General features: G+C 44.5%; 1 protein-coding gene across 1 annotated transcript in view; it reads left to right on the forward strand.

Annotated features, from left to right (window-relative positions):
• Nucleotides 1–955: 955 nt before the first annotated feature.
• Nucleotides 956–13865, forward strand: part of LOC123056802 (uncharacterized) — a 14015-nt gene continuing 1105 nt past the window's right edge. The window contains exons 1-12 of the mRNA XM_044480071.1: nt 956–1285; nt 1442–1615; nt 1834–1953; nt 2043–2084; nt 8714–8809; nt 8884–8973; nt 9068–9184; nt 9307–9345; nt 9437–9487; nt 9560–9634; nt 12634–12717; nt 12808–12912. Coding sequence (XP_044336006.1) covers nt 956–1285; nt 1442–1615; nt 1834–1953; nt 2043–2084; nt 8714–8809; nt 8884–8973; nt 9068–9184; nt 9307–9345; nt 9437–9487; nt 9560–9634; nt 12634–12717; nt 12808–12912 — 1323 coding nt within the window. The remainder of the gene's footprint in view (nt 1286–1441; nt 1616–1833; nt 1954–2042; nt 2085–8713; nt 8810–8883; nt 8974–9067; nt 9185–9306; nt 9346–9436; nt 9488–9559; nt 9635–12633; nt 12718–12807; nt 12913–13865) is intronic.

A 13865-nucleotide genomic window follows, 5' to 3' on the forward strand; every position in this document is an offset into this window, starting at 1 on the left:
CACCCGACGCGTCCGACCACACCACACGCCATGGACTCATCGCGCGCCGCCTCCGCGTTCGCCATGGCAGCCGCCAGCGACAAACGCCAGAAGAATGTAGCCGAACTCGAGCACAACGGCGACATACGTCTCCTCCCAACGTCAACCGCACGCTTGTACACGCGCCCGCGGTCTCGACGCGGCCGACGCGTCCAGTGCGCACCAATAACACGCACTGGTCGTGCCCGACTCACCACCGCGGCTTATTGCCCTGCACCGTCGCGTCCTCCATGCCGCCGCGCCGTGCTGCGCCGCCGCGCTACCACGCAGCGCCTCGGCGGCCTCCGCGGTCGCTGCACATACGACGTCACCTCCCGCCGCCTCCGCCACGCGCCATGATAGCCACATCGCCGCCCACCTCCATGGGCCGACACACGGCCCGGAGCTCCGTCGCGCAGCTGCCGGCGAGCGCCGCCATCGCTGCCACGCCTCTGGCACGGCAAGCACGCCCAAGACACCAAGCTCATGATACCAATTGTTGGAACCGCAACCCTCTAGCTACCTCTCCTCTCACTCGAACGAAGGTGGAAAAAGAAGAACATTGGACACATGATTTTCCGGCCGGCGCACGAACGCCGCCATGGGCGCATGAACGCCCCAATCTTTTCTTCTTTACAATGGCTACATGGCTTACACACGGTTCACTTTCTCTACACACACGCAGGCTATAAATAGCCTTGCGCACACGCATGCAGCCACTAACCCACTACCTACATGCACGCACACCACACCAGCCATCCACACATGACCCGGCCAACACATAGGCATGCATGGGCTAGCTAACAAACTCCACTAAGCTAGTTAACAACCTGGTCATGGACTTGCGCCACTCACGCATGTCACACACACGCGTACAGACCCTGGCACACACGCCGTGACATACTCGTGGTTTATTTCCTAACAGATAGTACAAGATATGCCCGTCCAGTTTATTAAGGCGTGGACAGGGAAGAAGAGGCGCCGCAAGTACCTATCGCCATCATCTTCAGATGCTCCTGCCACTGCCCAGCAACATCAAGCCCCGATTTCTCATGCGACAGACATGGATGACACCATCTTGGCACAAGAAGAAAGCGATGAGCGCACCGGGGCGGGCGTCATTCTCAACAAGGAAGACCAGGCCAGATATGCTAAACTTTTGCGTCCCAACATTCCTCCGCCCATTGATCCGTACTCCAATGTGGCATGGGAGGACTACGACCAGGTAGAGGAGCGCCTTGCACGCGTTCGCATCACCTGTTACAAGGTACCTGCGTGCTGTATCAATCGCTCACCACTCATTTTAGTCAATGTAGTATGCTATAAAGTTTGTACATTCGCGATAGCAGCTAATCCAGTCTTGGTTTGGTATGCATGCGTGCATGATTTTATCTTTTGTATGTATCATCTGTGTATTGTGAAGCCAGAGGCCGCACATGAACTCAAGGAACCGGAAGAGTACACCGAGGATGAACTTTGTCAGGAGTCCTACTTTCGGCATTTGGATGATGATGAAAGTTTCGAGTGGTTCTTCCATCGCGACAATAGCCAGAAACCTGAATTGAATGACTACCAACGCATTGTCCTTCGTAATTTCGTAAGTTTATCTACACTGGCCATCCGGTTTGGTTAGTTTGATTATCTTAATCATTGGTGTTCAGAAACCATTTCAACACACACACTGTGAAAACCCTTAAATCAATGAGGTAGTTCATTTTGCTTCATTAATTCCAAACCACAGCTGCAACTGCAATGTTTGTAGCCATTAAGTACTTCTTCAGATGTGCCATCTAATTCTCGTCCTTTTTTTTGTAGCTGCCTGATAGTTGTGAACGCCAGTACTGCTATCACGACGATTACCGCTCACGTTATCATACATATGAAATTGATTCCGTTTATGTCAAGTACTATGGAGAAATATCAAAGAAAATAAAGGTATGCATTATGTGATCAAGCTGTTGGAATTTAAAATGTTATCGGTGGCTGGATCATTTTTTAAGTGCTAGACTTCTATCTTGCAACAGTGGATTGCAGATTATTTGCATCTGGATCGCAGTACCGAGGCGGTAAGTATGCCCTGATAGACCCACTTGGGTCGTGTAGGTTAGATCTTTCTGGTAACCTACCTTCCTTGGGTGTGGAAGAGCTCGCAGAGGGATCGCAGAGGGATCGAGATGGAGAGGTGGCAGTGGTGCTTCCCGTGAGCACTGCGATTGTCCTAGATCGTAAGGGGGTATCGGTGGGGAGTCTGGCGGCGCGGTGAACCTCGTAACGTGCGCCCCGACCCCACCTCTTTATATATCGCAGGTCACAGGGGCCCACCAACCATAGAACGGTTGGGCGCCCCTGATCAGAATGCGAATAGATCAGGGCCCGATGGGCCGTTGAGCCCACTCGGTGGAGAGATCAACCTAACATTCCTCCCCTTGATCTCAACTTTTACTTTTAACCTTATACTTTCTAGTTTATTTGATTCATCACATATTGGTACATAGAGCATGTTTCATCGTCACAGCTTAATTGCCGTTAGAACCATACAGCTACAACATACGTTATGATCAGAAGCAAATTCTGTTCCTTTTGGGCCTATCCAGGAATCATAAGGCTTTCCCTTAAACCCATGCCGGCTATGTGTTCCTTGAACACATTGGGTGGTAAGCCTTTCATTAGTGGATCCGCAAGCATATCCTTTGTCCTTATATGCTCGAGACTTATAGTTTGATCCTGGATTTTATCTTTCACAACATAATACATTATCTCTATTGTTTTGGTAGCATTACTCGACTTGTTGTTGTGAGCGTAAAATACTGCGGGTTGGTTGTCGCAGTACATCTTTAGTGGCTTGTGAATACAATCTACCACTTTCAAGTCGGGTAGAAATTTCTTTAGCCATATCGCCTACCCCGTGGCTTCGAAGCATGCTATGAATTCTGCATACATCGTGGATGATGCAACTATTGACTGTTTGGAGCTTTTCCACGAAATAGCTCCCCCAGCGAGAGTGAAGACGTATCCTGACGTGGATTTTCTATCATCTCTGTCCCCCGCAAAATCTGCGTCTGAATACCCTTTTATCTCTAGGGAATCACTTCTCCTGTATATTAGCATGTAGTCCTTCGTGCCTTGCGCATAACGCAATGCTTTCTTTACCATCTTCCAGTGCTCCATGCCTGGATTCTCTTGATATCTACCGAGTACCCCGGTGATAAAAGCTAAGTCAGGGCGAGTGCACACTTGTGCATACTGTAAGCTGCCAACTGCCGAAGCATATGGTACTGCTTTCATTTGATCGATCTCGTACTGGTTCTTGGGACATTGGAATTTCCCAAAACTATCGCCCTTGACTATAGGAGCAGGTGTGGCTTTACTCGCATGCATATTATACTTTTTAAGAACCTTTTCTAAATATGCTTTCTGCGATAGTCCTAAGACTCCATTGTTCCTATCTCGGTGAATTTCTATGCCCAAAACATATGATGCTTCACCAAGATCTGTTATGTCAAAATTTGAGGATAAGTATTTCTTTGTTTCTTGTAGTAGACTAACATCACTACTAGCAAGCAGGATATCATCCACATACAAGATTAGGAAAATATATTTCCCATTTTTAAACTTTGCATAAATGCAATTATCCTCAATATTTTCTTTAAATCCAAAACTTTTAATCGTTTGATTAAACTTTAGATACCACTGCCGAGAGGCTTGTCTTAATCCATAAATGGATTTCTTCAGGCGGCATCCCATATTTTCCTTGCCTTCCATGATAAAACCCTTAGGCTGTTTCATGTAGACATTTTCTTTTAAATCACCATTCAGAAATGCCGTCTTAACATCCATTTGATGTAACTCTAAATCAAAATGAGCAACTAATGCCATTATGATTCTGAAGGAATCCTTACATGAGACTGGAGAAAATGTCTCATTGTAATCTATCCCTTCTCTTTGTGTAAATCCTTTTGCCACGAGTCGTGCTTTATACTTTTCTATATTCCCTTTAGAGTCATACTTAATTTTGTAGACCCATTGACAACCTACTGTTTTGGCTCCTTTAGGAATTTCCTCTAAGTCCCAAACATCTTTGGAACTCATCGATTTCATCTCGTCTTCCATTGCCTTCATCCACATCGATGAATGAGGGCTTCTCATGGCTTCTTCATATGAGGTGGGATCTTTTTCCATATGAACCATTTCTGTGTTATAAACTTTAAAGTCAGTAGAAATAGCTGACTTTCTTGGTCTTGTAGACCTTCTTAGGGCCTCAGTTTCTGGCACGTTCTGTGCCTCAACTTCTGGCACTTCTTCTAAAATTTGCTGTTGCACCTCCCTTTCATGCTCAACAACGGGTTCAGTCGGCTCCTGACGGACAGGTTCCGGGTCTACCCCCAAGGTTGTCATGGGTGGAGTTGCAACTGGTAGTGAGAAAAATGGCTCCTGAATCATCGGATTAGGTGCATGCACCCTCTTCTCCTCAAGATCAATTTTTCGAGCTACCAAGCTCTCCCTCATCATTTCGTCCTCAAAGAAGACTGCATGTCTCGTTTCTACAAACTTTGTATATCTGTCTGGGCAGTAGAAACGAAAACCTTTTGATCTGTCTGGATAGCCAATGAAGTGGCAACTTACTGTTTTGGGATCTAACTTTGCAATGTTTGGATTAAACATTTTGGCCTCAGCAGGGCACCCCCACACCCTGAAGTGTTGTAGGGAGGGTACCCTTCCTGTCCATAGCTCGTACGGTGTTTTGGGCACCGACTTGCTTGGTACTCTATTGAGAATGTGAATGACGGTTTTAAGCGCCTCCATCCATAATCCCAATGGCAAGTTGGAATAACTCATCATGCTGCGCACCATATCCATAAGTGTACGGTTGCGCCTTTCAGCTACTCCATTTTGCTGAGGTTCACCCGGCATTGAATACTGGGCAACTATGCCAGTCTCCTGTAAGAACTTTGCAAAAGGTCCAGGGACTTGGCCATATGGAGTGTGCCGACCGTAGTACTCTCCCCCACGGTCGGACCTTACTATCTTTATTCTTTTATCATGCTGATTTTCAACTTCAGCTTTGAATATTTTAAATTTATCCAACACTTCAGATCTTTCTTTGATTGGATAAATATAACCATAGCGAGAGTAATCATCTGTGAATGTTATGAACGAGTCATATCCATCCACACTTTTCACCAGAAATGGTCCACAAATGTCAGGTGTGGATGATTTCTAGTGTGCTTGAGCTATGGATTGCACCTTTTTTGATTTGTTTTATATACTTTCCTTTAATGCAATCTACACATTGTTCTAAGTCTGAGAATTCTAACTGTGGAAGAATTTCACTTTTGACTAATCTTTCTATTCCCCCCTTCGAAATATGGCCCAAGCGACAGTGCCATAATTTCGATGAGTCGAATGTGCTATTTCTTTTCTTTTGTTCTTTATTCGACGCGGAAACATGTTCATTCACATTGCATACAGAATGCACTTTTTCACGAAGTGATAACAGATAAAGCTCATCATGTAGTAAAGCATTACCAACATAAACATTATTATACCAGATGGCACACTTGCCATGTCCTAACACTCATAATTTTCTTTGTCCAAACATGAATCGCTAATTAAGTTTCTATTACATGAAGGAACATAAAGAACATCTCTAAGTAGAAGCTTGAATCCATCAGCTAACTCCAAGGAGATGTCGCCGACAGCTTCAACTTCTGCTTTTATTCCATTGGCTACTTCAATGCCTCCTTCTCTTCTTAGCGTAGTCCGGGTCGAATGGAATTCCTGTAAACAATTTGCAACATGAACAGTTGCCCCTGAGTCAATTCACCAAGTAGATTTCGAAAACTATGTGTACAAGGATTCATTTACTAAGGAAACAATGTTGTTACCTTGCTTTACCATTAAGGACTTCAGCCAAACAGGGCAGTCTTTCTTGTAATGCCCGGTCTGCTTACAGTGGAGACAAGTGTCTTTGTCCACTGGGAAAGACTGTTGCTGACGCTGATGCTGATAGGGAGCTTTTCCTTGTGGCTTTGAAGGAGAAATTTTGTTGTTTTGATTGTAGTTCTTTTTCTTATGATCCTTCACATAGTTGAGTGTTCCACCATGTGAAGCTTTTAGTCTGTCCTCTTCTTGGACACACATAGCAATTGTCTTTTCTATGTCCCATGTTCCAGGTGACATATTATAATTCACAACAAAAGTTTCAAACTCCTTTGGCAGTGAAGCCATGACAAGGTGGACCAGGAGCTTTGATTTGATCTTCAGATCCTCGTCCATAGGCTTTAACTTTGCTGCCATATTGCTCATCCTCAAGATGTGCTCTCTTATTCCACCACCTGTGTATTGTTCCTTCACAAGTTGTTTTAACACCTGGGTGGCATATATCTTTGAAGAGCCAGTGAACTGGCTCTTTATCTTTGTCAGCAACTCCGCAGCTGAAGCGCACTCTGCAATGGAGCCCACAATGGTGCTCTCAATTGTATTCTTTATAAAGGCCATGCATTTTTTATTTGCATTGACCCACTTTTAGTTGGCTATAATGTAGGACATCTCCAAAGGAGCATAATCCCCCTTCCTTTTAGCCCATGCAGCATCATTCTCAGTAGTCTCTCTTACTGGCTCTGTAGGTCTGACCGGCTGTGGTTCATCCAGAACCCAGTCCAGATCAGCACAAACAAATGCCAGTTCAACTTTCTTCCTCCACTCAGTGTGGTTGTCACCTCTGAGTGTCGAAACTTCTTTTAGGCAACTCATCAAGTGAAAGCCTCCTGAAATCACAATTTAAGTGACATCAATATAACAATCATATGCATTAATCTAACGTTGGTCAAATTAAACATATAATTGTCTATGCAATTAAATCTATATTACCGTTGGGCAAAATATTAGAAATAAATGCACCTTTAATTTCAATAATAAAATATGGTCATGTTATTAACAACGTTGGTCATAAGAATAACATAAACATATTTATTCTAATTATAACTTTAACATGCTCTTTTAATAAATCTCTCTAAACTTTTATTTTCAAGAAAAAGAGCAATATTAATTCTGTACGCAGCGGAAAAACATGAATAAAATCATGAACTTTTTATTCTTTGCAGAAATTTTTCTTTGATCAAATGAAAAAAATTCATGAACTTATTTAATAAAAATTCATGAACAATTCTTTTTCTAGAAATTTCCTTTTTATATTTCGAGAGACTTTTCTACCTTTCTATATTTTGTAAACAATAAATTTCGCTAGAAATATGTATTGCATAGAAAACAAAAAACAAGACTTTTGAATCTGCCCAAAACTGGACAGAAAACATTAAAAGGAAAAAGCCTCAAACAGCAGTTGCCCCGCGGGCCTACTCGGCTCGCCGCGCCGCACTAGCCGGCCCAGCCGCTCTGTCTTTCGGCCTGGTCCGCGGTCACTTTCGGCCCAAAAGGCCAGTGGGATACTAGGGTTTTCATCTGGACCGTCCATCACGATCGATGGCTGTCCGCTGATTTCGCTGGAACAAAACAGAGAGTCCGATCCCAGTCCAAGCCTAGCGCCCCCACTCTCTACTCGATCTGTTTCTCTTCTTGCTCAGTCTCTCCCGACGGCGGAGGAAACAAGGCTCGGTCACCGGCCGTCCAGCCCGGCCGCCAGCGACGGGGGCTAGAGCCACCGCGCCGCGCCAGCGCCTCCTTTCCATTCCCCTTTCCTTCTCTTTGCGTGAGCCTCCTGTGGCAGAAAGAGAGAGATAGGAGCCGTCTCCGATCCCTCTCCTCGCCTTGTCTGTGATGCAGCGGGTCGGGGCTCCGCCGGCCGCCGGCGATGACAACGCGCCACCGCGCCGCGCGAGCACTCTTTTCCCCTTCCCCTTCTTTTCTTTTTACTGTCTCCATCCACCCCCTCCCCACAGAGAGAAAGAGAGGCAACTGCCGCACGACGGCAACCTAGATGGACGGAGAGGCTTCGCCCCTGCCGACCCCTTCGCCGGTCGCGCGTTCCCCTTGAGGTGAGCGCGCGCCGTCGAATGGATCGGTGGTGGTGATCTTTGCCCCTGAAAAGGGGTGGTGTTCTTCTTCTCGATGCCTCGGCTTGCCGATGCGCATCGAGATCGAGAGGAACGGCGCGGCCTTGCGGCGGCGCTACTTTTTCCGTTTCCTTGAAGGATTCGTTCTTTGCCCTGTCTAGGGTTCTTGGGGGGAGGGGATCTCTATTTCTTTCTTTGTTTTATCTTTTTACCAAAAAACTCTAACCAAGATGGCCTGATACCATTGATAGACCCACTTGGATCGTGTAGGCTAGATCTTTCCGGTAACCTACCTTCCTTGGGTGCGGAAGATCTCGATCCAGAGCCGGCCATGGTGATGTAGGGGCCGGTGATCGCAGAGGGATCGAGATGGAGAGGTGGCAGTGGTGCTTCCTGTGGGCACTGCGATTGCCCTAGATCGGAAGGGGATATCGATGGGGAGTCTGGCGGCGCGGTGAACCTCGTACCGTGCGCCCCGGCCCCCACCTCTTTATATATCGCAGGTCACAGGGGCCCACCAACCATAGAACGGTTGGGCGCCCCCGATCAGGACGCGAATAGATCAGGGCCCGATGGGCCGTTGAGCCCACTCGGTGGAGAGATCAACCTAACATGCCCCTCGGGAAATCACGAAATATAGGTATATTAGTCATATACACATGATGGTTAACTTCTTTGCACTTCAGTGGAGAAACATGGATACTATAGCATGGAGGCAAGCATTGAGGATTGCAACACACTTTCCCCATATGACTGTTCGTTTAGCTGCTTTTGCCTATAATGTAAGACATCTTATCTTTTGCTAATTGAGGTGTTCATTGCCGGTGTTATTCACGATCTGGTCCCTTTGATTCAGGAGTACATTATTGAGCTGAACACATATGCGTCCCTCAAGGACATAGATCTTCTCTATTTTGAGATATGGAGGCTTGTCGCCAAGGAAGATGTGTCTATCCTACCACATTAGACATTTGTGTAATAATGCAATATTGACATGCTTTGTGATTATCATATTTATCATGGTTTGAAAAATATTTCAGAGGAGATACTTAGATGCTGTGAAGGAAGTATATGAAATGGACAAGTTTGCTATACACAAAAGGGTACTACATGCTGAACTGAATGCGTTGCCTGTCTTTGTAACAATAAAGCAAATGGTAAGTTGATCTCTTAAGCTGGGTCTGTTTTGCAAATTTGTATAGCCTCTAACTCTGAATTTATGTTGTAAGAAATATGCTACATATTGCCAGTATCTCATTTCATCTGTTTACTTTTCTAGATTTATTCTATTGTCAAGGAGGGTGGCATTGATCTGAAGGTAAGTAGGATACTGTATGATTGACATGATGATACATATGTAACTGTAATAGATTGTTAACATCGGTATGACCTTTGTGTGCTATTTTTAGGCTAAAGAGGATGAAGCTCGGGCTGTGTTTAGCAAGTTAGCTTTCAGGAAGGTAGTCTCTCAATGAATCCTCTATGAATATTGATATGTCGCGGTACTTTTTATAACTGGATTACTTGTTCAGCATAAAACAATGAACATGGCGCAGTACGCTGAAAAGAAGATGGAGATCGCAGATCGGTTGGGTTTGGACAAAAAGGTAAATCTCCAGTATGTTAACTGTATAGCCAGAGTAGTGTTCCGCCCCGAGATTAAAACAAAAAGGAATTTATGTCCGTGTTTGTAATCCACCTTGCAGGAAGGATTTGTTTTCGTGGGGATATGATTATGGGAACATTAGATTCATCGCCCTTGATCTGAAATCTATCGCTGTCCCTTTTGGTCTGAAATCAATTAATATGGTCCGTTATCTCATCTAATAGCGAGACAAAACTAATATGATGATGATTGTATTACATAACCAGCCCACTAGTCTGAAATTGTGGATGGTGCTTGGCTCTAGTTTAAATTAGTGGAACCCAGCCACATTCTTTGTAATGTTATTCACGCAGGATGCTTGCTGGGGTTTTTCCCCCGCATTTGTTTCTTAGTTGGGTCCCAGTCACTATACCTCCATGCGACAATGAGATGAAATTGACAGCAATGCTTTGCATGCCTTGATATTAGTGCAACTATGAATTAACATCATATGATCCAATTTCCTTGTTTGAGATTAAGTCTGAGAAAGGGTTATCGATACAGTTTTTAAGTCAGTAATAATTGATCTGGATTCATGTGATCCCAGGTACTTGTTTTCCTTTTAGGCGTGACCTTTATCAATGTACAAACCCTTGCTCTTGCCCTCCTTTCCCGCTATTTTCCAAATCCGCTTCCGTACTCATTCACTGGTCTGTTGTCACACTTCACTCACGCACCACTGCTTATCCACCTCATCGGCGACCGTGTTCCACTATCCACCCCCTCACTCTCCACCATCGTCCCCAACCACACATTTGAGGCTCATCCCTCAACCCCTCACGACGACCCCAACACATTGTGACTGCGTGATGGGGGAGAAGACATGAAATTCCGCCTCCGCCCCTATCCTCTTCGCTGCGCAGAAACCGCCCATCCGAGCGTCCCTGAAACCCCACCACCGATGAAATGATCGAGATGGACCTAGGGTGTGAATAGGGACAAGTACAAATTTTACTTTGATTATTAGCAGGTGTAGGAGAAAATTGCAAAAACACACCAACTACAATTGCGCACATGTTTGTCGAAAACCACCGAAATGCTAACAGATTGCAAAACAAAAATTGTTTTTGAGTATAAAAAAATTGCTGATAGCACTAAATGCTCAATTGAGCGCGTTTTGATGGAAATCTGGCAGTGGGGCCCGCTGTAAGTGATGAGGCGGCATGAAGTAACATTTAGGGCAGACAACCATTATAGTTGATGTGTGGGGTCCATGTGTCCTAGGAAGAGAAAAGAAAGGAGAAAAGAAAAGAATGGCCGGTGTGGACGTCTCCTCATACCCCGGTCTCTTGATGTGCTTGCCCACACGCCATCGAGCCATGCGCCACCCTTGGACATGGCACACCGTCCTCCGATGCAACTCCTACCTGCCATGGACGCCTCTTTGGATGACACTTTGCTCGTTGGAAGCTAACCAGCATCGCCACTGGACGATATTGTTGGAAATATGCCCTAAAGGCAATAATAATTATATTATTTATTTTTTATGCTTATAATTAGATGTTTGTATTTTATGCTATAACTGCTATGGTTCTTACTGTTGGAAATATGTCCTAAAGGACATAACAATTGTATATTCATTTTTCATGTTTATAATTATATGTTTATATTCTATGGGAAAAGCTTAAGTTCACCCGACCGATCACGCGCGCCGCGTCCACCGGCTCCGCGTCCGTCGGATCATCTGTTGATCGGACGGATGAGAGCCTCACCGCTTCCGCATCATGCGCGTCCGTTTTCTCAAACATACCCGTTGTTTCAGGAAAATGACCCTGCAGCTGGAAGCGGTCATTCCCGCAGCAGCGTGTGCTCGCAGGGCTGGGAGGGCGACGACGACTGTATCTGGGAGGGTGGCGGCGTGACCGGGGCTAACCCACTGCCATGACGACGACGAAGTCTTCGGGACCGGCAGCGGCTAGCGGCAACCCAAGCAAGTACGGATCTCCTCTGGATCCTTGTGATTTCTCCTCCTTCCTTCCCCCCATTTCTGGCCGACGTTGTTGCTCTAGTCGAGTTCACCTTCGTGCCTTCCGGTGGCTTCACCGGCGGCTCCGCAGCGAGCGGCTAAGCGGTGGTTAGGGTTGCGATGGCGCCCTCTTTTTTTGATTTGTGCACCCGAATTTGGATGTGTAATTAACTAGGAACTCGGGGTGGGGAATGGATTTTGTGCCCTCTGTTTGTGAGCATGAGTGGCCACAGGTTTGTTGTTTCATCACCTGACCTGCGATGGAGAAGGAAGGCCCCAGTCCAGGAGCACCTAGAGAGGAGCAGGCAGTTTTATCATGAACTTTTTTGTTTTCTGTTTGTGAGCATGAATGACCACAAGTTTTTCCCTACCTGACTGCCCCTTGGCACCTGGAGAGGAGCAGGAATATTTGTAGCTACAGGAATATTTGTAGAACAGGCACAACAAGTTTTTCCCATAATAGTTGTAGCTCCAGGAACTATTGGAGCAAAAAAAAAATACATTGAATCCATTGGAAATCATACAGTCATACGGTCACTTGAAAGGAAACCCAACTTCAGAAGTTTTTTGAATTTTTGTAGCTTATAGCTTTCTGTAGCTCATAGCTTTCTGAATGGATTTTTATAGTTTTTATGCTACAAGATATCTTTTCAAAGCTATCTTTTAGTGCATCATGATCTGGGTTTGTGAAAAAAATTTGTTAATATTGCAGCTCTTCTTCACCATTGTCAAGGATGGACATTGGGCAGTTGTTGTTGCGAACTTGATGCAAAAACAATTCAATGTTTTTGACTCCAGGAGCGACGACCCTAACTACATAGCAACCTTGAGCGGCCATGTTGCAATCTGGTATGAAAACTACACCCCTTTTTTCATCTTTGTTTGATCATTTTCATTCTTTTTATCATATCAAATTGATCATGTGGTATCAATCAAAGAAGATGTCACCGTGCCATCTTTTTATATCTTAATTTTTTCTAATATTAAATGTGCAGATAACAAACTTCAAAACTCTGGTGCAAGAACGAAACCCATCGAAGCTTGATCTTGACAAGTTCGATTGTTTTCAGCCCAAAGGGGTACCCCGCATCAATCAACAACATATTATTCTCTTTTTCGTTTTTCTTTTCTTTCATGTGCCCATCCACAACTTTCTACATTTGTTTCAGGAAGCATTTTTAGGCGTACCTTTTTTTGGCAGGTTTGATTGTGGGTTCTTTGTTATTCTGTACATGGAGAATCTAATAGCAAGGGGGATGAAGCCATTCAACACGGTATAACCATTTTTGCTATGCAACACTAGTAGCTAAATAACATTGTTTTTGGTTTCAAAACACTACTTTTGTGAATATGACTCCTATCAACACCCCCCTCCCGTGTTTCTAATGATGTTTTTTATTTATGCTTTTTGTATGCTCAGGACACGAGGTCGTTGCTCAATTTCCGAACATTTGTTGCGGCGAAGCTATTCGATCATCCTCAAAACACAATCAACTCAGCCGAAGATTTGCAAAAACTGTTGAGAAGCTCGTAGAGGATGTCGTTTCCGAAACAAGATCTTGCTAGTTTAGTTTTTAGGCTTTTGCGGGTCCTTGTGTGCGCTACATTCTTTTATGTAACTGAAACAACAAGTTTCTGTTAACTAGCTAGTTGTCTTTTGCAGAACTCAAGCTGGAGCATGTATCATGCCGGGGCATGTCCCTTTCCCCCCTCTTTTCTTGAAAATGCTAGAGCATCAGCCATGCTTAGCTATCAATGTGAACTAGAGATGGATGCCGAGTTGACAATGAAAATGACTGGCTTTTTTGCAGTTTGTTTCGTTGCTTATTGGTATATTTTTTTGCTGAAACAATGAATCCTACTGGTATTATTATGTGCTATGGGGAAACATGTTGTAGCAAGAATGCACAATGAAACCATCCTGTATCATCAGTCATCTATAGAATAGCTTTTTTGAGCACTAAAAACATGATGTCGCATTATGAAGCAAACGGTACATTCATGTATATGCCAGGGAGGAAAAAATGTACAACATGAATCATGAAACAAACAACGCATTCATGTGCAGAGTAGTACTGGTAATATGGCACATACCTCAAGAAATTTCAAAAGACAAAATGTGAGCTATCTTGAATGTCTCAAGTCCAAATGTGAGGTCTCTTACTTTTTTCTGTTTTAGCGTAACATACGTTTTTCAAATTGAAATAGAACCTAAATACATCATCAA

This window comes from Triticum aestivum, chromosome 3A, assembly GCF_018294505.1.
Source record: "Triticum aestivum cultivar Chinese Spring chromosome 3A, IWGSC CS RefSeq v2.1, whole genome shotgun sequence".
In the NCBI taxonomy this organism is placed as follows: domain Eukaryota; kingdom Viridiplantae; phylum Streptophyta; class Magnoliopsida; order Poales; family Poaceae; genus Triticum; species Triticum aestivum.